This window comes from Apodemus sylvaticus, chromosome 5 (genome assembly GCF_947179515.1).
Source record: "Apodemus sylvaticus chromosome 5, mApoSyl1.1, whole genome shotgun sequence".
Classification (NCBI taxonomy): Eukaryota; Metazoa; Chordata; class Mammalia; order Rodentia; family Muridae; genus Apodemus; species Apodemus sylvaticus.
In genome coordinates this window covers 147,208,357-147,233,091 of record NC_067476.1, presented here as the reverse complement: position 1 = coordinate 147,233,091, position 24,735 = coordinate 147,208,357, and the positions used below count along the sequence as shown (strand labels likewise).

The window sequence follows — 24,735 nt, the reverse complement described above, 5'->3', positions numbered from 1 at the left end:
CCATCTTGGATTCGCCACTACAGTTTCTGGAGTCCTTGTGACTCTTATCTTCCACCTGGATGCCTACAGTAGTTTCCAAGCTCATTGCTCCAAGCCACTTTGGCTCCCCATTGAAGCTGAGATGATACACTGGGACATAATTGTGACCACATTGTTACCTCATGAACAGAGTTTGAATGTCTCTCTGTGTTTCCTGGGCTACAGAACAAAACATGTGGCTCAGAGTGTCATGTGTAAACATTCCTGTTCCTCTCTCCAGCCTCTTTCTTAGCCTTTTTTTTAAACATCCTAAATACTACATTTCTGCCATATACCAGGCCCCTTGCCACTCACACAGCCTAACCCAGGATGTTGACTTTACTACCTTTTTATACTAACTTAGTATAAACTAAGTTAGACTTAGTAACTTTATACTTCAGTTGTTTAGCTACAGCCCTGCTGGTCATTCCTCCCAAGAGTGATTTACTTCCCTGTTCTGCTTTCTGAAGAGTCATGTGCCTCTCTGTCTAAAACCTTAACAAAGCTGAAAATTTGTCATTATTAGCTTCTTATTATGTTCTCATAGTTAGAAATGCCAGTGATTACAGATCCCTGGGGACAAGGACTGTGTCTGTTTTGCTCACTATGATATCTCCAGATGCCTGCCACTAATGGAAGTTTGCAAATAACTAAAGAATGGAGTGTGATTCTTGATAGACAAAGTAATAAAGATATTATTATACAGGAAGAGGCTCTCAGGGGATCTCTGCCTTGAGCTCCTATCCTCTAGAACAGGACATCGAAACAGGCACTAAGTAAAGTTTCAACTACACCAAGGATTCAATGATAGAGAGCCAACCTTTCCTCTAAATATGAATATAAAGACGCTTAGTATTTGGGGAGCTTTGAATTTGGGGTGTCCTCTTTCCTTTGGACTCAATACATTATAGTCTAGCTTTTTATTAGAAAAGATAACTTAAGAATCATAAGTGGGGGCTACTTAGGAGCCACTCAGAATTAACCCCACTCTGTAATGTCAGACTGCCTTGGCTAAAGATGTGTTAGTGATTCCAATTTGAACAAGGAAATCACTGGACTGCAGAACCTCAAAACCTTGTTAGACAGCACTGGGGTTGGACGCATTGGTCTTGCCTTTATCTGGTAGAAGAAATGAATAAAATATATCATCTTTAGATACTTCTAGGAAAAGGATTTTTGACCCTACAGAGACTTTAGTTTGGCCCCGCACTTGTACACTAAAGATGTATGACTGAATGAATAAATAGTTCTGGCCTGTGCACTTCTGTCATACATAGTCATCACAGTGACTGTAAAAGGAGTACTTTGCTAGACACTGGCATTGCAGCAATGAAATGGACACCACACCTACTCTCGAAGGCACTCAGCTAATTAAACCAACTTACAAACGTCAACTAAACGTTGCAGAAAGTGCCTGGAGAGAATGTACAATCTACACTTAGAAGCAAAAAATAGAAGAGCATCAGTAAGTTGGAGGCCTGCTTTTAAACAGCCATGAGTTTGAGGAATCAGATTCGAAATGTGAAGAGCAACATTTCAACTCAATGTTCAGCTGAGTTCTATGAAAACATGACTAAAAGCAAGAGAAAATTCAATTTGGTTCCATGAGGACAAATGTGTGTGGGCAGAGACATTATCCCTTTAGCCAAACACCAAACAACCACAAACATTTAGCAATCCCCTATAATGAGTCAGGATCTGTGCTAACATGGGGAACAAAGATAAATGGGGTATAATTCTACCCCCGAGGAGCTTGCAGACCAGAGGAAAAGACAGATGTAAAAACAGGCAACTAATACTATCAGTACATTGTGCAAAGAGATATTGGGAGGTGTGTGCAAAGTGTTATAAAATGTTATCAGAATTTGGAGGAGAGAGGAAACTCTGCCAGAGGCACAGGAGGCTTCAGAAGGTATATTGGCTGATGAAGGATGAACTGGTGCTGATGTTGCAGAAAAGTAGAGATGAGTTTTGGAAAAGGTGCTTCCGTCTTCAAGCTGCCTCACAAAAATGTGATTCTAATGGAGAAATAAAGACAGCAGGAGAAAATTGCCCTAGGATGCTAGTAACCCATGGACCACTCTACAGAATATCTGAAACAGGAAATTGCCCTCCATCCTTAGTAAACACAAGAAAAGGCTGGGCTCAGCCTTTCTTTGCTTACTTACTTTTGCTCTGGAGAAATAGTTGGATTTTGGGGGGCGGGGGGGGCTGTGGTTGAGAAACTAGGGATTTCAGGAGCTGAATTCAAAGTTTCTGACCACTAAGGCCTAACTTTGTACTCACCAAACCCCTGGGGAATCTCACTCTTAACATCATCACCCTTGAGAATTCTGGCAAGTCCTTTGGTTTTTGTCTCAATGTCTGCCTTTGGAACTGCTTGCAAAGACTGGGCAAGTTAGAGTCCTGAACCATCCATACAGGCTTACAGATACTATAAGTGGACACTTCCTACTTTCCACTACCAGAGGACGAATCAACAAGTTAGCACATAGTATTTCATAATTGCCAAAATTGAAATTCATGTTCTCTGAACCCAAGCCAATTCACTTAAATCCAATATTATTTTTCCTGTTTGCTGAAAGAATAAAACAAAATGATCCCTTAGAACATGGTGGTTTTAATTGTGTTATCTTAGCATAAAACTATTTTCAATACATGATCTGAAACACAAACCCAAGAAGTGAATGGTGGACTAAGGTTTGAGCTCTCCTGGCATAGCAGCACAAAGAAAAATGTCTTATGTTACCACACAGCAGCTATGGAACCAGGGAAACTCTAATTGCTTAGCATGTCAGTTTCTTTATCTCTAAGAGGACATCATAGTAATTCTAACCTCTTATGGGATTAATTTGCAATGGGTGTTAAATAGAGCAATATATCTGAAACTCTCAGCACAGTGCCTGGCACATGGTTAGCTTTAATAAATAGATGCTGTTGTCACTTTCACTGTGGCCTGGTCATGTGTGTGCCTTTTCAACATCTTCCTGCTTCCCTTTTCCCCTCAAGGTGCCTCCACCCAGAATTCTAACACTGTGGAGCCGGAGAAGCAGGTTGACAACACGGTGAAGATGGCAGGCGTGATTGCTGGTCTCCTCATGTTCATCATCATCCTCCTGGGAGTGATGCTGACCATCAAAAGAAGGTGAGTCTCAACACTGCTGAGAAAATCCTGCTGATCCCAGGAGACCCCAGCACCATCATGGAGCCAGCCTGTTGCTCTATCAATTACTGCCCAGTAGAGCTCATCCGATAGAACACTTGAGCTCCTTGTGCTAGTGTTTGAGAGATATGTGTTGCCTCTTTGGCAAGAGGCTTCGAGAAGGCCAGCTTCTAAGATGGTCAGTGATTCTTATGGCTCCCTCGTTGTGCCTCAGCGTCTGGTTATGATGAAATAAGTCTTCTTGGAATTAACTACTCTGTGTGATTGATCGTGCCCTCAAGATGGTTGGAGAACTCCAGAAATACAGATGAATGCAGGATAGTAATGTTCCACCTTTCTTACGTGCAGTTTCCTCTGTCCAGTGGTTGAGAGCAGCCTTCATGCTGCCTTCAACACATACAAAGGACTGAGACTCCAGAGACTTTCCTACTTAATCATACTCCATGTCTCACCAAACTGTCTCAACTCAATGATACTGCTTAGTATTACCTTTCATCAGGATTTTTCCCTGGGCACCTATGGACAACTAATACAGTTTTTCTTATGTTGTATATATATTTATTTTAAATCACATTGCTAATAAGAGCACAGGTACCAATGCTTCCTTTATTCCCAAGATTCAGGCTCCCACACTCATCTTATGCTTAAGATCCAGTCACAAGATTGAAGACAATACCCAGGAATTGAGAAGAGGGAAAAAATACAAACCATGAGTGTGAGCTAGCATTATCATTAGGGATCATTATAAATTCCTCAAAACCAAGTCTTCTGAGCATCATCTCTCTTTAGCCTTTACCTGTAACTGTATTGTCACACTTACTTCCCATATATCTGGCTTCTTTATTTCACTCTCGGGCTCCCATCATGGCCTCCATCTTCCCACTTTGCAACCAAAGCTAAGAAGCCATCATCCATGTTATAGTAACAGCTGTTCAAGCCCCATCTTTCTACAATAAAACCAGCAATTTCTATGTCTCTTAATTACCCCCTGAGCCTGGAGCTCTGGGTTTGGTTAGCTATGGAGTTGAGAACCATACCAATGAGGAGGACTAGGGAATTCCTTCCATCTTCAAGTTGTAAGACACTTTTGAAACTTGTTCGTTAAGAGGAACAAAATGCCCCCAAAGACAACCCCAGATTCTGTTCAAAGAGTCATATGAGTACCAATGGAAAAAATATCGTAAACTAATATCCTCGTTCCCATCTGATGATGCAACAATGCCAGCGCTAGCATCTCAGCCAAGTAGTCATGAGTATGTCTTTGTCTCTCTGAAGCTTTGATTCAGCCAGTCTTCTTTATGACCAACATATCTTCTTGTTAGGACTTGGCCTTTTATTAATATAATTTATCTAAAACCATAGTTTCTCTTCTAAAGTAACCAGTGAAATAGCTTAAGAGTTAGGATTCTCAACCAACTATAGATCTTCCCATTGAAAAAAACTTGTCTAAAACCATAGTTTCACTTCTAAAGTAACCAGTGGAATAGCTTAAGAGTTGGGATTCTCAACCAACTATAGATCTTCCCATTGAAAAAAACTAGGGTAAAGGGAAGGTGCTATGTTATCACTGGGGATAAAGAGACTTCAGAGAGTTGACTTCATTGCTATCTCATCATCATTGATAAAAATGTGGCCATGCTATAAGTCCTAGCCACTGATCGTCAATCACCTGCTATTATTTGAGGTAGAGCATGCCCTTTGAATTCTCTGGGAGTGATAAGCATTTTGTACATATAAGATCACTGGAAGATTCTTAGCCTTGCTGGTGTATTAGAGGCAGAGGTGAATCTGGGATTGTCTACATGGAAAAAATGGCCAATTTAATGTAATTGAATATCTTTGATAGACCTGAAATTTTCTGATTCTTTGCCACTGATTTGTAAGTCAGATATGTACTTCCAATTTTGCTCTTTCTAAAGCCTGGCTTAACCTGCGTCACCATCGACTGTGAGCTTGTGAAAAAAAAAAAAAACTTCACTTCCTCCTCAGAAGCTATTTCTGAAATGTGTGATTTTTCTGGGAGGGAGGAAAGGAATGGCTTTCTGTTTCTCGGGTGAGAGCATATATAAAGAGAGTCTTCGGTGTAGATTTCACCTCTTTCATGTGTCTTTATCACCCCACATGTCTATAAAACTGTCAGACACAACCAACAGGTATCACATGATCACCAATTCACGACACACCCCCCCAGCAGATTTCAGCTTATGGCTGCTGATTTGTACTTACGTATGTTACATCTATGGACATATTTCTGCTAGTGGATAAGAATATTTCCCAGATGGGTGAAGTGGGGTTGCGGGTAAAGAAGAGTAGAGGAGAAATAGGGGGAAGGGGAGAGAAAGGAAGGGAGGTAAGGTAAGGCAGAGAAGGGAAAGAAAGAAGTTAAGCATGCATTTACTTCTTTTTACTAACCCACAGTGTTCCCCCATGACTAGAGATGCCTCAAGAACAAGCAAGGCCCCAGTAAACATGGTCCTTCTGTAGGATTCTGCTGACCACAGCCCAGTGTATCAATATGGAAACTACCTATAGCATGCTGAAAAGGGGAAATGTTAAGGAACAGGAACCCTGAAATAATAAGCAAACCAATCCACCTCAAGGTCCTTTCAGAGTTCCACCACCACCTACAGTTTCTCAGGCCAGGGCATCTCAGAGAGTAACTACCTGCTATATGACCTTCACTGGCTTGACCTTGCCAAAGACATCCTGAGTCAGCCATAGTCATAGATGCAGTGACTATCTGGTTTTTATTTTGTTTTATTTGGTTTGGTTTGGTCTCTGTTCCCTATATCTCTAAGTCCTGAATTGAGTCTGTCACAGATCTTTCAAGACTATAGCTACAGTTGTATCTCTATAAACATACATGTCCCCAGATTTTCCCTCTCAGGGGTCCACCACCATTGATGGTAAAGCTTTCTTGCTGATCTCTTGTCTGTCTTCATACTTGGAAGTTTCTCTGTTAGCAGAACTAGCCAGAGAATGTATTTAAAGTGCAAAGAATATAAAGAAGGACTTAATGAAGAAATTAATTTGCATTTGGACGACTTAAGAAAGGAGAAAGGAAGGGAAATAGGAAGGAAAAGTGAATAAAACTTGATAAATGCTTTATGATCTTACCTTGGCCTTGTTTTATACTGGAGAGAGGATTCTTTAAAGATAAAAGTCATATACTGTTATCAATGGGTGGTTGAAATAAGATCTTTTATGGTTTCCAAAAGGCTCATGTTAAAGTTTTAAATTATTTTTAATCACTTTTAACTGATCTTCTTTGATTGTGGGGCATTATAATAATATGCTAATATAATATTAAGCATATATAATCTAGCCATTATGAAAAGAAGACCCTAAGCTCTTCTGACACAATTGGTTACCAATTAGGTCTTGGCTAGGCTCACTGACATATACCCATCCTTTATTTTATCATGAGTGAATTATTCTTTTGCTTCTGGATTTACCAGTTCTATCTAGACTTCAGACTCTTCCAGGACAGAGTAAGACACATCCATGCCATTACACAGTAACACATACCCCCCTTCTTTTTTTCTTTCTTCCCCGCCCAAGGTCCTGATGATGAGAAGCCTTCATTGCTGACACATCTATGCAGTCCAAAGTTCATCTTACCCTTTACTTTCTTACTTTAGAATCCTTCGACTATCTCCTCCAAAGAAACAAGCAAGCAAGAGATTGTGAGGCTGCTTGGGTTGTTCCTTACCTAATACCATAGAGCACTGGATATTCTTGACGCAAATTAAGATAGAAAGTTCAAATTTTTGTACCTTACCCAATGGTTGAAGCTGTCATTAGCCATTCCCATATGAAAACCTCTACAAATTAGTGTTTGTTGGTTCATAATATTCCATGCATATGCCCACAAGTTTCATGTAATTCAGAGTCAAGATGCTTTGGGATTCACTTTCTGGAACCTGAGCCTGTTATAATTTCCTTTCTGTTGTTGTGATTAAAACAAAATAAAACAAAACAAAAAACAGTCTAACCAAAGTAACTCAGGAAAAGAAAAGGGTTATATCAGTTTATAGGTCTATCATTGAAAGCATGCTTACTTACAACAAAAAACACAGAAACAAAAGTAAAAATCAGCAAACCAAAACAGTAAGATAAAACATGCCAAAACTAAACCAAAACTTACTAAAAAAGAAAACAGAAACAAAAACATGGAGTTTGTTTTGTGTTGTGTCGAAATCTTACGAGAACTATTCAGACCTTGTTCCATATAACTTTGTAAGGAATTAAAATGTTTTATAACAGGAATGCTCACCTCATACTGTACCAAATTTATTCCAAAACTATCATCAATGTACTAACAGCAATTCTGTGAGTAACATTCACACACTGACCTAATTTCATCTTTTTCCACTTAAATTGTGGAGTGTTGGGATTGTCATTGTCATCCTTCTAATGATTGTGTCTCATAGGACTGATGGCACTTCTATTCTGCTCTTGTTTTTTTCTTAAAAATGGAAAGTGAAGCTCAAGGGGGTTATATGAGTTGGTCAATGTGCTAGGATATGCTTAGAAATAAATCCAGACTGTTATTCCTGAGCTCAAGATGCTAATTTTCACCAGTCCTTAAAGACCAGTAGAAGGCAAGCAAATCATAGAGCAAGAAACAGGAGCTCAGGTTCAAACACCACTTCCCCTCTCTTAATTTTGCTATATTCGGGCTTTAGATATATGATTCTCCAGATGACATATTTCTTTGCCTACAAGAATCAAATGTTGATCCCCAAGTTCCCCTAAATATGAGCATCAAGTATGATGGCCTAGAATGTCTTCCCACATTCTAATGCCATCAGGATGGTCCAATGACAGTCCATTGCATGCAACCAAGTCCCCATTCTGCCTATTCAAGTCTTCTGTGTATTTATCACATAACCCAGTGCAGATCATTTTGTTGGTCTGAAGAAGGAAATAGCCCATGAGGGTAAGTGGCATCTGATTTAGGCCTCTCTCACTAGTGTTGCCTTACATGGCATCATATATGCCCTTGGACATCCACTGGGTATTTCAGAGTCAAAGTAGAAGTCACTATCTGTCAACCAGCTTCCAATCTTAACTCTCTCGCTCATTGAAAGGCATTGCTTTCTAGCCTATTGATCAAGTACATTGGGGTTTGATCACCAAGAATTCTTCTAAGTCTGTCTCTTTGCATTTGGATGGTCATATATTCTCATTGCCATTGTCTCTTCCAAGGTAGACCTCTAGTCTGTGTATCTTCTCACTATCTTCCCTCATTCTGCCCTAACCCATCTCTCCATGGTACCCAGCATGAGTTTCAGCTCATGCTCTCTGTTGTCTAAAACATCAATGGCTCATGGGGTAGGAGTAAGGGAGATGTTCAAGTTCAACTCCTTTGGAAAACTGTTCTGTGTAGTTCTATATCCCAGCTCACTATGATTATTCAGATCCCCTAATATCACCATGACTCCTATAGTTGTATTTGTGAACTGCCTTGTTCAAGGCTTGTGATTCTTATATGACCAAATAGTACCTATAAAGAAGTCAGATTCTAATGTCACTTCCTCCAGTAAACCTTACCTGGCCTCCAGTCTAGGCATAATCTCATCACAATCCAGATGTCCACTGAGAAGGTCCACTTTATGCTCCAATTAACCTTTGTCTCTGGCTCCTCTACCAGTTTACCAGCTCTCTATCCTTATTCTCTTTTATCTCAAACATGCCTTGCAAATACTGGGAATTTCTTACAAAAAAATTGAGTAGATTATCCCAGAATAATTAAAACAGATGGGGGCCAGCACTATCTCTTAATGAGTATAAAATCATTCAGAATGTACAAACAAAAGTAAGCATCCAGCATCACTGGTGTACCAAGTCCTAATATAGATGAGGTAAGACTGGAGAACTGTTTAAAATAGCCATCAGAGAACCACACTGTTTAGAAAGAAAAACTAAATATAAGCAAAAGAGTGAGAGAAACTGGACCAGCTAAGAGAGACAGAGCATGCTATTGGGTAATAATGTGTGTGTGTGTGTGTGTGTGTGTGTGTGTGTGTGTGTGTGTGTGCTGTATATCATACAACTGGAACACAAAGAGTGTTAGAAAATTATCCCAAATCACATGACTTTGCAACAGTACTGTGTCTCAAACATCTGATATTGAAGTTCAAAGTCTTTTCAAACTCTTAAATAGTATTATCTACCCTGGATGAAATTGGGATGCTAAATTGTATGGCATAATTTTGAAAGGGTCATTGAAGTGAGAAAAAAACAAACAAACCAATAAAATATGTCATCTTGAAACTATCCTGTGCTACGCAATTTCTTACACACTCAGTGAAGGACTCTCCAACCCCCCTTTTCTATTTGTGCTTAATATTCAATCTGGATGCTTGGAAGCCTGTTTCCATTTGCTCACACTGAGTCACCTGTTGATGTGTGTCTGAAGCATCCTTCACATTTCCCTCTTAATCCCCATCCCATGATCATTGTGAAGAAAGTCCCCCATGTCTCATCTTGACTCTTGTTCTATCTTTAGTGGCCACTGTCCCTTTGCCCTCCAACTTTCTTCTCTGCACACAACTCTTATGATTGATCATTCATCTAGAACAAGTATCTGTCCAGATGGCTTTTTGAGTTTGCTTTATGACTTTTAGAATAGAGATAATGTTCCTTTTCAATATCATGACATTTGTACTTTACTAGCCACCAACTTAGGCCAGAAAACAATTCCAAATACCTAGAAATACCCACTCAGAAGCCTGGCTTCTCTGTGACTTTACAATTCAAGCATGGCAGATTCTAGACTGCCTTATCTGTCTTGTCTCCACATCTCCAGCTGTGTGGTCCCACATCGCCCAGTGTTGTCATAACAGGCTCTGGAAAAATTATGCAACACAATGGTTGGTGACATGGGCTCTTGAACTAAAATGGCCTGTATTCTAACACCTGTTGAGCCACTTGCCAGTTATGTAAATCTGGGAAAGTTGCTTCTTTGAACCTCACTTTCCTTGTCTTCAACATAAGGATAATAAAGTCCCATAGGGCTATTGTGGGGATCAAATAAGTAGTCCATATGATTTACTTAGACTAGTATCTTGTATATAAGTAATACCATACTGTTTGAGTTGTTGCTCTTTTTTTTGACATTTAACTTTCATTTGTTATTCTTTGAGAGTTTCACACAATGTATTTTGATGACATTCAGCAAATTCCCTCCACTGTTCACACATCTAACACTCCTTCCCTACCTACACAACTTTATATCCCCTTTGAAAACAAACACATTAAGTAAGGTCAGTAGTGCTCAGATACCCTTGCATATGTGGTCTTCTACTGGAGCATATTAGCCCATTGGGGACTATACCCTTATAGAAAACAAAACTGATTGTCCTCCCAGTATCCATCAATTGACAACATCTCCTTAGCAAGGGCTTAGACTTTGTGCCCACTCCTCCCTCCATGCTGGGATTCTATCTGGTTTGAGCTGTCATGTGTCTTGTGCATGCTCTGTCATCTGCTGTGTATTCATGGATGCAAATGTCCTGCTGCATCCTCTGTTTCTGTCTAGTCATCTAGACTTCCTCTGGATCTTCCAATCCCTCTGCCAACTCTTCTGTGATGGTCTTACACTAATATCTGATACATAAGTGATTGCCTTCTATTTAAGTGCTAGCTATTATTATTGCCTCCTCTATAATTTTCTTGCCTGGCTTTCATATTAGACCAGGTGGGCTGGATTAGAATCTCATTTATCTATTTAAAGTACTTGGCAAAGACAGGTATATCAGTAGACTCTCAGGAAGCTTTTAAATTAATAATGAAATGGTGTTTGAATAGATAATGAATGTGCTGTTGGATAGATGAGGGGTGAAGGATTAATAGATGAATAGGTGGGTCTATGCCCTGAGTGGATAGATAGAGGGATGAATTGTTAAGTGGATGGATGGATGGATGGATGGATGGGTAGATGGATAAGTTCATGGGCCAGATAGATGGATAGATCACCATATGTGTAGTTATATAGACAAGTCAGCACTGTTAAAATGATATAAAACAGAGAGTAACTTTACCCGAAGCCAGTTTTGTCAGCCAGCTAAAAAGGCGATTCTGCAGTATTTGATTTATTAAGTTTGGGATATTGTGTTTTCCTTTTTTCTTCCTAAGCACAGCTGTCTTTGTGTTCAAGATTTTTGGTTTCAGGCAATCTGTTATCTGCAATATCACTGTATCCTTGTAAATTCAGACCTTCAGTAAATCTTCTTCAAGGTTTAGAGAATGCACACATGTAAACTGTGTCATGGTCACAGACAGAGTAAATGCCTGTGACTTTGCAGCTTGATTGAGAAATGATTGCCCATTATTAGAAGACCACAGATCATGACCGTTCTAGGAGTTTCTTTGACAATGGCTCAAAGACAGCACTAGTTTTGGTGACCTCAAAGATAACTCAGAAAAGGTTTCTGGAACAGGCCATCTATATTTGAGTGGGAAGAAGGAAACATGTTGTTAGGAGGAAGCAGCCCCAAAGAAGTTAACCTTGAATGTTGAGAGCAGAAAATAAAGAGGACCAGAATATTGAACATAGTCTGCTCCTTAAGAGGAAGTGACTGCAGTTTTGGAAGGAACCCAGTCCAGGACAGGAGGTCTCCAGCATCTCCACAGACGCAGAGTCTTTGAGGGGTACCTTCTTAAACCCTTGGGCTCCTCAGTTAAAATTAATAATAACATTTTCTGCTTTTATAAGGAAGATTCAAATACCTGAAACATGGGGCATCATCAGGGCTGGTCTACCCCGTTTTCTTATGTCCTCAAGCGATGTAAGCTACATGGTGGTTAAGAACATGACCTTTGGAGAGAGGATGTCATCAAATTTGCATTCTGGTTGTGTAATCTTCACCACATTTGCCTCTGTTTCCTCTTCTTCAAAATGAAGGTGATAGGATCCTTCTCTTCACACAGTTGTAAGGAATAAATAAGTTAATCTGTGATAAGGCCACAGAATAGTGCTGGTACCTAGTAAATGTTACATATATATTACTGATAAAACTATTTTCACTGTCTCCATTATCTTGGTGATGAAAGAAAGAGGCAACAAATTTTATATCTGTAGATGAGGTATGGTATAAGCCACCTTTCATCTATCCTTAGCCTATCCCCCATATAAATTAGTATTAAGTGATAATAATTTAGATTAGCATAATTGCTGTAAAAGATTATATACTCTGTCTTATATTATTTGAATATAATCCAAATAGAGTAATCTGATGTGAATAACCATATACCCATGATTGCTCTTAGGAATAAGTAGTCACTGCTTCCAGTGTTTGAGTAGAAGAAATTGGAACAAGGGCCTACATAATTACTTGCTCCAGGCTACTCCACTGTAAATGGTAGTGCTGATATGTTGTAGCTTCTTGTATTTTCATGACCCAAGAGTAATGATGTGTCTGTCATCTATAGGAAACAGGTTGAGAGGAGGACTCTGGTTGTCTAAAATGTCACAGTAAACTGAAATTACAACACTAGCCTCTGGCTTCTCAGGTTGCTTGACATATGTAGAACAATTAATCTATTTTATTGCTGTAGCAAAAGGCCTGAGATGGGGTAAGTTATAAGGAAAACAAGCCCATTCCTCATGGTTCTGGGTAAATCCAATGGCACGCTGCCAGCATCTGTTCTTCTTTGGCAAAGGGCCATCTTGCTGCAGCATCACATGGGAGGGTACCATCCTGTAAACAGATTGGCTGTGTCATCCTCTTCTTACAAAGCCACTAGTTCCAACATATCCCTGACCCTGATGTTTTCATCTCCATCTCTGTCTCCATCACCTCCAGCAGGTCTCTGATTACATCAGCACATGAGTTGGGGGTCTCAAGTTACACTATCAGCTTCCAAGGAAATATTCAAGTCATAGCAAGATTCTGAGCTTCCTGCTTCTAAAGAATAGCATTTCCTGACACTGCACCAGCCATTGGTGAAGCAGAAGAATGACCAGTGCCAACATGTATGGCTAGTGATTGAGGATTTGATGACTCGCCACGAGTTCCCTCAATGTCCATCCATCACAGATCTTGGTCTTTCCATTTCATTCTCAAGGGCCATTATTCATTTGGTCTAGGATTCTGAAAATCTTGGAGGGTAGAACAGAGAACTGGATCTAATTCTACTGTGATTCATATTCCCTACTTCAGTCTTCTGAGAAAGCATGATGCTTCATGTTTTCTTACCATTCACTTTTCTTCTGGACTTTTAGGGTTATTGGTTGGGGCTTTTATAGCACTGTCTGAGGGGTTTTGCTACTTCTGATGTGAAAGGTGGAAATCCTGAGCTCTGAATATGTGTTACATCTCTGTGACTATAAAGACTGAATCTTCCATGCCAAGCAAATGCGATAATAATTGCAATTAGTGAAATAATTTAAGAGGGGAGGGAACTATTCTTGCTTACTCAGGAGGATATTTGGGAACCTGAATTTCCTAGCAGTTTTTCATAGTCCTCAAATGCATAACAATGTAGATAAATCTGCTATGAAATAAAAAACAATCCCTATTTATTTTCTTATAGCATAAGATAAATTACAACAAAGGGAATATAGTGGACATACATAAAGTTTGTGATTGCTTAGAAGCCAAGAGCTGGTGGGGACATTAGGAAAAGCCTGAAGGCAGCAATTTTTCAAGCTTCTATTCAGAAGCCTGAGTTCTTAGCCATGTGAAATATTATATTACATAAAATAGATACAAATAACAAATCCCTGGCTTTAGTCACTAGTAGGGGGCCAAAAGACCCATGTTTAGGATATCTTCCCTATGGTCTCTGAAGAATTCTTAGAATCTTGGAATACAGTTGGAAAATCATTGACAGTAAATGAAACATAAAGTCACAGAGTTTATTCAAGTTAGGATCTGTTGACACTCAGGGTTAGAATGCTTCTTTCTCAGTACATTGCTTCTTCATGATGGTGTTAAACTTTGCCCTGGTTCTACTATGTAACAACCCCAAAAGTCTAATGATGTAAAGAATTATTCTTTATTCTGCCTGGGTCTTCACTCTGGGTGTGGCATAAAGGGAATGACATATTTCTGTTCTGTGACACTCATGGTCTCAACTGAAAAAAAAAACTTGTTTCAATTCTAGCTTGGGCTGGAAGGACTGGAAAGTACCTGGTCATTTCTTCCTCTTTGTGTAATCCCAAAGCTCCTCCATATGTTCTCTCCAGCATGGCAACTTTGGGAAAGCTCAATTTCTTACATGGAAATTTGGATATACAGTAGAGGGGTCTAGAAAAAAGAAACTACAATGCTTCTTTAAAAATAATAACAAACAAATAAAACACCTAGCTTGGAAATCCCAGAATACAATCTTACTACATTCTATGTGTCACCTAGGTCATCCATGACTCATTACTTAGGGTAGATACTACACTTGAGCCTGGAACATGTGAATGGCAGGAAAGGTATCCGGGATGTGGCCCAGATGTTTCCATGCTTTTGCTGTGACCTCTTATAGAATAGATTTGGAGGTGATCTTTCCTGATTAAAGATGCTACTGTGTCTGTGTTGTTGCTTGGATTCCAGGAGCACTGGAATGTGGAAGGAAGTTTGGTAGCCTATTTCCAGGTTTCCCCAGAAAGCTTATCTAAGACCTTCAAAAAAATCCATAATTATAAGGAAGTTGTTTGATCTGTCCATAAGGAAGAACTTTTAAACAGTACCAACAGCCAGCACAAAACTTGGCTTCCTCTGCATGAGATGATGCATCTCTCTGTCAGAGGTGAAGGCTTGCTCACTTCTTCTGTCACTAATAGTAGATGTTTAAGAAGATGCATCTCCTTGAAGTCAGGGTTACTAATATGATGTGCATTTCTAAGAATCATGATTTCATATAAATCTAATTCTTCTTTGTTTGTCTTTTCTTTTTTCCCCCCTTTTGGACATTTCCTTCATCTGACTGCCCATCAATCTATAGAAGAAATGCTTATTCCTACTCCTATTACTTGTAAGTATCGAGCCGGTGTTAATCACTTTGTGCCCTGTAAGGGAGCCTGTAGCATGCACTTCCTCCTGCACCAACAATTGATTGTCTGTTGGTTTCTCATATCCACCTCTGTCTAGTCTTCTGTAGTCTGGAAGGTTTTTTATTTTGTATGGATGCCTTTCTGCTTGGAAATGCGCTGTCATTGTACCTGTCTATTCTGTTTCTGTCATCCTGATTTTTCCCTTGTACCTTTGAAGGTATGAGGGGTTGGTTAGTACTCCTTTGTGAATGTCAGTTTCTAACTGGAAGCACCTCAGTTCCAGCAGGAGGGGAAGGTAAGACAGAATCACAGATCTCAGAAACTTCTGGGTCCCTCTGCGCCTCTTCAGGGAAGAAGTGGCCCTGGGGACTTAAGGGATAGAAAGGAGTCCATTGGTTCTTTCCGAAGTAAGAGGAAGACTACAGGGAGTCCTGACTTTATTCCAACCTAGCCTCGAGGATGATGGAAACATCCAAGGTCTTGGCTTTCAGCTGAAATTCCCTGTTTGGGAATTTTAACATTAATTATACACTTCATCCATACATTTTGTTCACAGCTAATGATGGCTGCTGATTTATCAACATTTTACACTTACTAAATAAAAGTGATTTTGACATCAAATCAGAGATTTTCAAAATGCGAGGGTAAAGGAGAAGAAACTTTAAATAATAGATCCTTGCTGAGGAAAATTTGGGAAAGCCAGTGAAATACTCCAATATTCCCAACATGGATCTCTGGACTTGGAAAATGAGAAATATGAAATAGAGAAATATGAAAACCCATCACATATTCAGCTAGCGTAAGGATAGGACCAGAACTCAGAGTGCCAGGCTATTAGTCAACAGTATTGCCATCCATTTTAGGTCTTCCCTTACCCTTGGCAAACACAGCCTTCTGAGAAAGCCTGGTCTCACAATAACCTCTGTTGAAACCTCCCCAGGTAGAGATGAAGCCAGAAAAATGGCTTCCTGGCTCATTCTGTTCAGTTCGTGTCAAGCTGTGAGCAGAGAAAATGATGCCACCACTATCATTCATATAGGAACCAGTGTCCTCCACTACTACTACCAAAACTATATCTTACCTGTTCATTTAGCAAACACACATTGAGTGTGCACACAGTATTCCAGTTAGAGAGAGTGCAGAAATAACAAGGGCCTTCAACATCACCCTATGATGCTCTTGCCTGTCTAAGAGATCAACATGAACAAATAATAAGATACCATGTAGCAATTCCCATTTATCACTACTCCAATCAACCCTGGCAGTAGCTGTGGCACACATTCCTCACCACCTGCCCCAGTGTTCTTGGTTCCCAAATGAAAGACACACACACACACACACACACACACACAGCCTTTGTATTTTAATATGCCTTTAGCAGCTCAATGGCCGGGCCACTTTCTAACATCCATGTGGCTAACATACTCTCCTCTGATAATCCTGAGTTATTACTTACTAAAATCTATATTCTACCCTTGTTGTGCTAGACCCAGTGAAGGGAGGCTGGGTCTGCTCTTCCCTGGCTCTTACATGTCAGCTGTCTCTCTGTTCTGCACCTCACGTGTTATGTCTCCTCTCCTTCCCCAGTATGGTGGCTAACTCTTTTCCTGCTCCTTCCTCAGTCCCTTGTCCAGAAATCCTAAAGTCCTGCCTCTGTATCTGCCCAGCCATTGACCACTGGCAGCTTTATTTACCAATCAAAACTAACTGGGGCAGGGTCCCTCAGTGTCTTATATGTGGATGTGCAGATTTTCATGCAATTTGGGGACCAAAGTTTTATGATATAAGCAGCATTAAACCAAATCCACAACAATACCAGTTAAAAATTATGTATAGTATAGGAACACCAAATTAAGTATAAGCTTATTAATGTGAATGGATATACTTACCAGTGGATTTAGAGGTAGATTTCCCCAATACTGGAGAAAGAAACATTTTGATTGGTCTGAATAGCATTTTCAAAGCTGTGGACATACAATACAATGCATCTGTTGTGATGGAATGAGAAGGCTCACCAGGAGAAAGTGCTGAGTCATAAGTATGAAAACCCAAGATGGTTACGCAGAACCCACAGTAGAAGGAGAAAGTCCATATCTCAAGTTTTCTTCTGACATCTATGTGTATGCTCTAGTAAACAAATACATTTGCCATCTCACATGCACACATAAATAAAATAAAAATTAAAAAATTAATAAAAATACAAATCAGAAAAATCTGAAAGACAGACAGACAGACAGTGATGGTCTCCACGTTCCATACTCTAAGATCCTGAGTGGAAGCTTTGAACCCTCATTCTCCAGGACATAGACCAACAACCTCAGCAACAGGAGGAACTTGTGGCAAATGCAGCATCAAGAACCCAAGTAAGGTCCTGAGTTAGAACCCGAACTATGACAACGCCCTTTGCTGAATTGTGTTCACATTGCACCTTAAGAAGCAATAAGTAAACCAGAATCCCAGTTGTCCCATTCATAACGAATAAAAGAAAAAAGATAATACTCAGTTCCTATGAATCTAGAACACATTCTCTCTAAAATTCCCCCAGAGAGTCTATAAAGAAAACAAAGCCTCTGGAGTGGTTTACTTAACCAATATTTACTATGAAATCAATGCTAATTCACTCAACAAATATTAATGAAGTGCCTACTATGTGCCAGACTCCTGTCAAGGTGTTAGGAATTTAGGAATAAGTACAAAATAGAAAAAAAAGCCAGAAAAATAAACACATTCCCTCATGTAAAAATGTCTAGTAGGAGAGAGAGCAAACAGTATATAGCCTAAAAATGGGATGAATAGAAGCTAAGACAGAGATTAATAAAACAGACACATGATAATATGTAGAATGTAAGAAATAGTGGAAGTTTTATATCCTCAAAGCAAAACAGCATTCAAGTACTCACCTTCATTGAAAGGAGATACACACACATACACACACACACACACACACACACACACACACGACCAAGGTTCTCAAGCATTTTCTCGAAGAGATCAGATAATAAATTTTTTAGCTTTCTTTTTGAAGTCTATAAACAATAATAGTGTATGGCTGTCTTCTAATAGAAGCCACTAAACAATGCAACCAAAGCATCAGGCACTGGGCCATTGTTTGCCAATCCCTGTCCTAGACTTCATGAGATTCAGCCTGCTTTTCTGAGCTCCTACTATGTGCAACATACTATACTTGCTGATAACCATGAAAAGTTGAAGTTGGTACTCTCTCTACCAACTAACAAAGAATGGAAATGAAAGGAACTTCCAGTTGATCCCTACTCTGTGTCAGGCTCATTTAGAACGAGCCTTTGTGAGATAGCAGTCATAGTCATAGCTTCATTCAGATGTCAGAACCCAGGCTTGAAGACGTTTTTATAACTCATAGGCCAAAAGCAAAGCAATGGGGGCAGACTTTGAACTCCGGCCACATGGCCAGACTTTGAACTCCAAGCTCTACCTGTTCTTCTCACCAAGACCCCATTCTTGTGGAGAGGGAATGGTTAGAACAATGCATAGGAAACCTGTGCACAGGGTTCAAAGGCAAGTCTGTCTACCTAGAAGGCCTCTGAAGAGAGTCAGAATGTACTAGGTTTCTGTCAGACCAACCAGGGGGTTGGTCTGAGATTGGCCAAAACTATCTGTGACCAGGATAACAAAGGAGACAGTACAAAGGAGACAAAGAATTTAGGAAAGCATGTATGCTTGCATGCAACACACACACAAACACACACACACACACACACACACACTGGTGGGAATGACATGATTGGATGTCACACGTAGATCAGCATTCCTGATCTGCCTTCCCTAACAGTTTTCAATAATCCTGGGACCTCTGTGAGCCTCTGACCCTTCATTTACAAGATGGTGATGTGACCATGACTCCCCAGCATAATGAAAAACTACATATATATATATGTATATAGCATCACAAGATAATCAGTATCAGTAGATATTTTATAAGTGAAACCCTCATTCCTTCCATTCTGACCTGATATAAATGCTCTACAGGATTCATATTTGCCTTTCTATATTAAAGCAGCCCTCAGCAACTTTAGCTGGTCACTGTTTGTCTTTGGATAGGCTATTAAGAGCTAGCATATGTCCACAGGTTAATTTACCTCAGAGTAAGTGATAGGCACAGTGATTATTCTGAACAGGGATATTTTAGTCAAGTAAGTCTTTTAAAAAGTCACTAAGAATTTACTCACGATGGTGGCCAAGAGAGAGAAGTTTCTTTGGACACGTGCTTTGTGCAAACGTCACAGAAGTGTTAGATGGCCACCTAGCTGGCCTGTCTCAGATGCTATATGGGAGTCCTGGATTTTTCTTATATATTTCCTGTCTCCAAAATTTCAGTGAATCTAAGTTCTGTATCCTTTTGCAAGGTTTGGATTAAATGCTGCCCCCTCTAAGAAGTCATCCTTGATTAGCTGACTCTTTAAGAATACCCCCACACACTTCTCTGCATTCCCATTGCACCAGCTTTGTATGAAGGTCGGGAGAATGTGCATCTTCAGCTTGTTTCTGTTTCCTGAGGGGTTATCTCTGTGGTCTCTGTTCCCCTGGCACGTACAGTGAGCCCCCTTGTAACCATACATAAATTGAATGAACAAGATGAAATCAAACAATGTAACAGCTAAAGTTAAAAAATAAACATGGCATCGTATTTTAATATTTTATATTTTCCTTATTTTTAAACTCTAAGGCAATGTTTGCTCCTATGTTTGCATCTGTGTAACCTAGACACATGATTGCCTTTACCTAGTGCTGGTTTCCTGATATGTCAAACAGGGTTTTAAAACACATAGTCAATAGAAAAATGTTTGTAAAATACCAAGTTCTTGCTAGGGCCTTTACCAAAATGTAAGAGGCCAGGTTATTCTCCATGATACCTATGCCTGTCCACACTTTATAAATACCCGTTACAAATCAGGTATTCTTGCCACAGCATACTTAAGGAGGCATTTACAAATGATTATATCAAGAGATGCTCAAAAATCATTTTCTGTAATTCATCAGTCCTTTTGAATTAAGACAAGTAAAAAAAAGGAGGGGTAGAAAAAAGTCATGCAAGACAATCAATACCAATTACCCAGCGCTGACAGAAACTGTGCTGACAAGTGAGCAGCCAGGTAATCACAGTCTAAGGCCAAAGCACCCTGAAGGCAACTGGTCTCCAATGCTTTACCCTGTAGGCAAGACAAAGTCAGTACTCTCACTGATGATTCATAGGCCAAACCCCAATCTCTTTGAAAATGTAGCTCTCAGTCTGAATTAGGGCTGAGGCATGGTCATTGTTGAACCCAGGACCTCACACATGCTAGGTAAGGACATTAACACTGTGTAATCCCATCTTCCTTTTCACTCTTTTTTTTTAATGAATTATTTTATTCATTTTCATTTCAAATGATATCCTCCTTCCAAATTACTCCTCCACAAAAACTCCCATCCTATCCCCTCTCCCCTCCTCCCCTTTGCCTTTATGTGGGTGTTCCTCTACCCACTCGTCCACTCTCACCTCACCACTCTATGCTGGGGCATCAAGCATTCACAGGACCAAGGGCCTCCCCTCCCATTGTAAGGCCATCCTCTGCTACATATATAGCTGGAGCCATGGCTCCCTCCATGTGTACTCTTTGGTTGGTGGTTTAATCTCTGGAAGCTCTGGGTGGTCCAGTTAATTGATTTTGTTCTTCCGATGGGATTTCAATCCCCTTCAGCTCCTTCAGTCCTTCCTCTAGCTTTTCCACTGGGGTTTCTGTGCTTAGTCTGATGGTTGGCTATGAGTATCTGCATCTGTATTGATCAGGGGCTGGTAGAGCCTCTCAGGGAACAGTCATACCAAGCTCCTGGCAGCAAATGATTCTTGCCATCAGCAATACTGTTGGAGTTAGATGTCTGTAGATGGGATGGATCTAGGTGGGGCCATGTCTGGATTGCCTTATTTTCAGTCTCTGTTCCTTTTTTTTAATCCCTGTCTTTCCTTTATACAGGAACATTTCTGGGTTAAAAATTTTGACATAAGTGGATGCCCCCATATGCATAGATAAGATGCAGGCAGTGCCTATCTACTGGAGTTGGTCTCTAAGGCAGGGTTGCATTGAGTTGCTAACACTACATTTGACTATGCAGTCCTCCTATTTCAACCTCTAGAGTATCTGCCCTTATAGTCCTATGACACCAAAGCCTTCCTGGCTCAGAATTTGCATAGTAAAAAGCCTCTTAGATTGTTTTTTTTGTATGATGGCTTTGAGAGAACTCTCCTGACATCTTCATCACTCCAGTGGATGTGTCCCTTCCATTGGATTATGCCTTTGTCCCTACAATGTTCTCCCTAGAATATTCCTGCTTGTGTGCCTAGGAAGTTCCAATGCATTGAACAAGGGGCATCATTCTCTTATTGTGGCCTTCTTCACTTTCCATGGCTCATGTCCATAGACTGGTCTCACATCTTTATAACCCTCATCTCTCATGCACTCACCTGTTAACTCAGTCATGACCTGCTTAGGTGACACTCTACCTGGAACAGCTACATGCCCATCTCCAATGATACTGTTAAATATCCATTTTTTCATTGCCCTACAAGTAGTTCAGTATGCAGAGCAATTCATACATCTTTAAGAGTGGCTATCTATGATGGGGTAGCCCTCTACGCTTGTTTTATCTCTATTGAGTTATAATATTTGATTCAGCATGAGTTGGTTAATATCCATTTTTATTTATTTTGGCATATGTTGATGGTAGGCTGTCAGATCACCATGGGTTTTGTACTTTTATATTGAATTCAAACTAGAAACATTGTTTTCAAGGTTGCATGTTACAATTATAAATGCATGAAATTAATGAGAGCTGTCACAATGAGATAGATATAAATGCAGTAGGCTAGATCATGTGTACAGATAAGTTTGGGGAGGGAGTGCTATTGAAGGATGCTTTATTGTTTATGCTATTGGATTAGAGTTGAACCATATTAGTCATGAATACCAAACAGAGCCAATCTATAAGCCAGAGCTCTGTCACTTTAATCAGGGAAAATACAAAGTAACTATTTCTCCAGTGATCAGAAAAGATGTATATTCCATCCTTTCAAGTTTACACCTAAACATTAGCTTCCATGCCAACCAGGTATCAATGACTCCTTGAAGTGAAGAAACATCTGGCTAGGCTTCTAAGTGTTTCTACACTACAATTGCATTAGAATGCTACAAAGATGGTAAAGGAAAGTGTGTGGGTGGTCTACTGACAGAGAGGAGTGTCTGAAGTGTGGATAGAGAGAATGCTCCCATGTTGTCAAATCCTGATTCCCTTTCTAGAAGGACAGACTAGTCACCAGAATAGAGGCTTCTGGGTTGTCCTTTTCAGCACTTTCTGTTTGATGTTGCCCCTCCAGGTGTATCCAGTAGCTTTATAGGGTAGGTAATAGTCAACACAGGGTTGTCAAAGCCACCCTGTCTCCCATGGGGTTGCCTTAAGCCATCGTTGTGACTGCATCACTATTTGGTTTCTTCCACCCTCTTCTTGACAGGGTGAGCCTGTCAGTCTCCCTGAGTCTCAGTACAAAATTCTGTCTGCGACACTCCCATTGGCTCATAAGTAATTTGATCACTAAGAGACAAATGGGTTTGAGTATGTTCTGTGCCTTTCCCTAGAGCATGATGCTTTCTTCATAGCCTATGAGCACTTTGTGAATCAGCCACTTAAGGTAATTCCTTCCTTCCTTGTTTAGTAGGTAGGTTCTAAAGAATCCTTCCTTAGGCAATTTTCTTCATAGGCATTTGTTATCTGTGCCAGTATGAAACCATGGAGTCATTGCTATATAGCCCTACCTGAGACAGATCCAAATATATTCCAGATAAGACTATAGAAATATCCTTTTGTTGACACGACCCCATCAAACCACCAGGGACCCAAATACTCAGTCATAGTAACTCTTAATAATATGTCTCCAGAACAGAAGCATGTTTACTTCTGAAAACACTACATACAGCATGCCTCTTTCAAAGTAAGACATATACTTGCAAATAGGACCTTAGGAAAGATAGAACTGTGGGATGTACACACTGTCAATGCCTTTCTTGATATTTTAACAGAGTGCTTTCAATGGAAGGAAGTGCTTAAGTTAAGCCCTGAGATGTGTCTGCTGATGGTAATGATTACATCTTGCTTGTGTGTAATGCTTTATCTCTACCAAAGTGCTTTTCCACTCATTATCTCCCTGTCTGGTTGGGCTTGGAGGTATTTAGCAAGGCATTATGAGACAGATGATAGAGCTGAGCATAAAAGAGCCCTGGGCACTCTGGCTCTGACATTGTAGAGACATCTTTAACTCCATCTCTGGTTCCATTTCTCATCCATAAAATAGGAGTCGCAGCATTATTTCAGAGCAGCTCTGGAAGGTGAGGCTTTCATTCAAAATCATGTACTAAGGAATTTCTTTCCTTTCTTTGATGATTTCATACATGAGTACTGAGTTTAAATGTTTTCTCCTTCTTCTTCCTTCTCCAACTTTTCCCATCCCCCTTCTATTCCCTCTCAAACTCAAGGACCATGTTGTTGTTGTTACTATTGGAGGTGTGCATGTGTGCGTGTTCATCTGTGTGTTAATGAACACTGCTGAATTCACGTAGAGTTGCTGCTATATACATGCGTGTGTTTAGAGCTGGCCACTTGCAACTGACAACTAATCAGGGGCTCATCTCTGGAGAAAACAAATTCTCCCTTTCTCAGCAACTGTAAACTGCCTGGTGCTCTTCATCTAGTGGGGAGTCTTGCCCAGGTTGGCACGGTAACTGGTGTTGTTACTGTGCAGGTTTTGTTAGGTAACATTGTTGGGATTTCATGAATGAGGCTTTTCTGTCACATAGAGAAGACAATATATACCAAGTAATTTCTTTGTGTCAGTTGAAGAGCTAAGTTCTGAGTAATTAGTAAAAATGCTCTTCTTTGGGGGAGTTTACAGCTTAAAAGGGACACCGGCAGGTCAACAAGTAGTTGTAAACTAATGTGCTAAGTACATGAAAGAGGAGTACTAAAAATCTAAAGGGGAGGCAGTCATTGATAACTGTGAGGAAAGTTCTTGTGCATTAAATGACCCAATGATGTCCTAAAAATATTTTATTTAAAATAGAATTACATAATCTCCCTCTGTCCCTTTTCCCCCTACAGCACCTTCCAAACACCTGCCCTTAACCCCTTTCATAATTGCCTATTCTCAAATTGATAAAATGAATTTAAAAAGTTCTTTGACTAGTATAATTATGTATGTATGTATGTATGTTTGTATGTTTGTAGGTATTTGGTCTCAGGGTTGACCATTTGTAGTGGATAACCATTGAGGACCACATCCCTCGCAGAGGCCCTTTCTCTTCCTTCCAGTCACCATTACTTGCTGTAGTTCTTTGTCTAGGAATGGAACCCCATGAAAATTTCCCTCTTACTCATTAACGTGTCTTTTGATGTTGCCATTAATCCAACTTATTCGCATAGCCATTTCTAGGAGAGACTGTTTCAAAGCAGATTTCCTAGTATTCTGGTTTTTACAATTACTTTTCTTCTTGATCAC

The 24,735-nt window shown here is 40.0% G+C and overlaps 1 protein-coding gene across 1 annotated transcript in view; it reads left to right on the top strand.

Moving 5' to 3' along the window:
* Positions 1–24,735, top strand: part of Ptprt (protein tyrosine phosphatase receptor type T) — a 1,128,608-nt gene that overhangs the window by 966,488 nt on the left and 137,385 nt on the right. Inside the window, exon 14 of the mRNA XM_052184183.1 lies at positions 3,028–3,163. Within this exon, the coding sequence (XP_052040143.1) occupies positions 3,028–3,163 (136 nt within the window). The remainder of the gene's footprint in view (positions 1–3,027; positions 3,164–24,735) is intronic.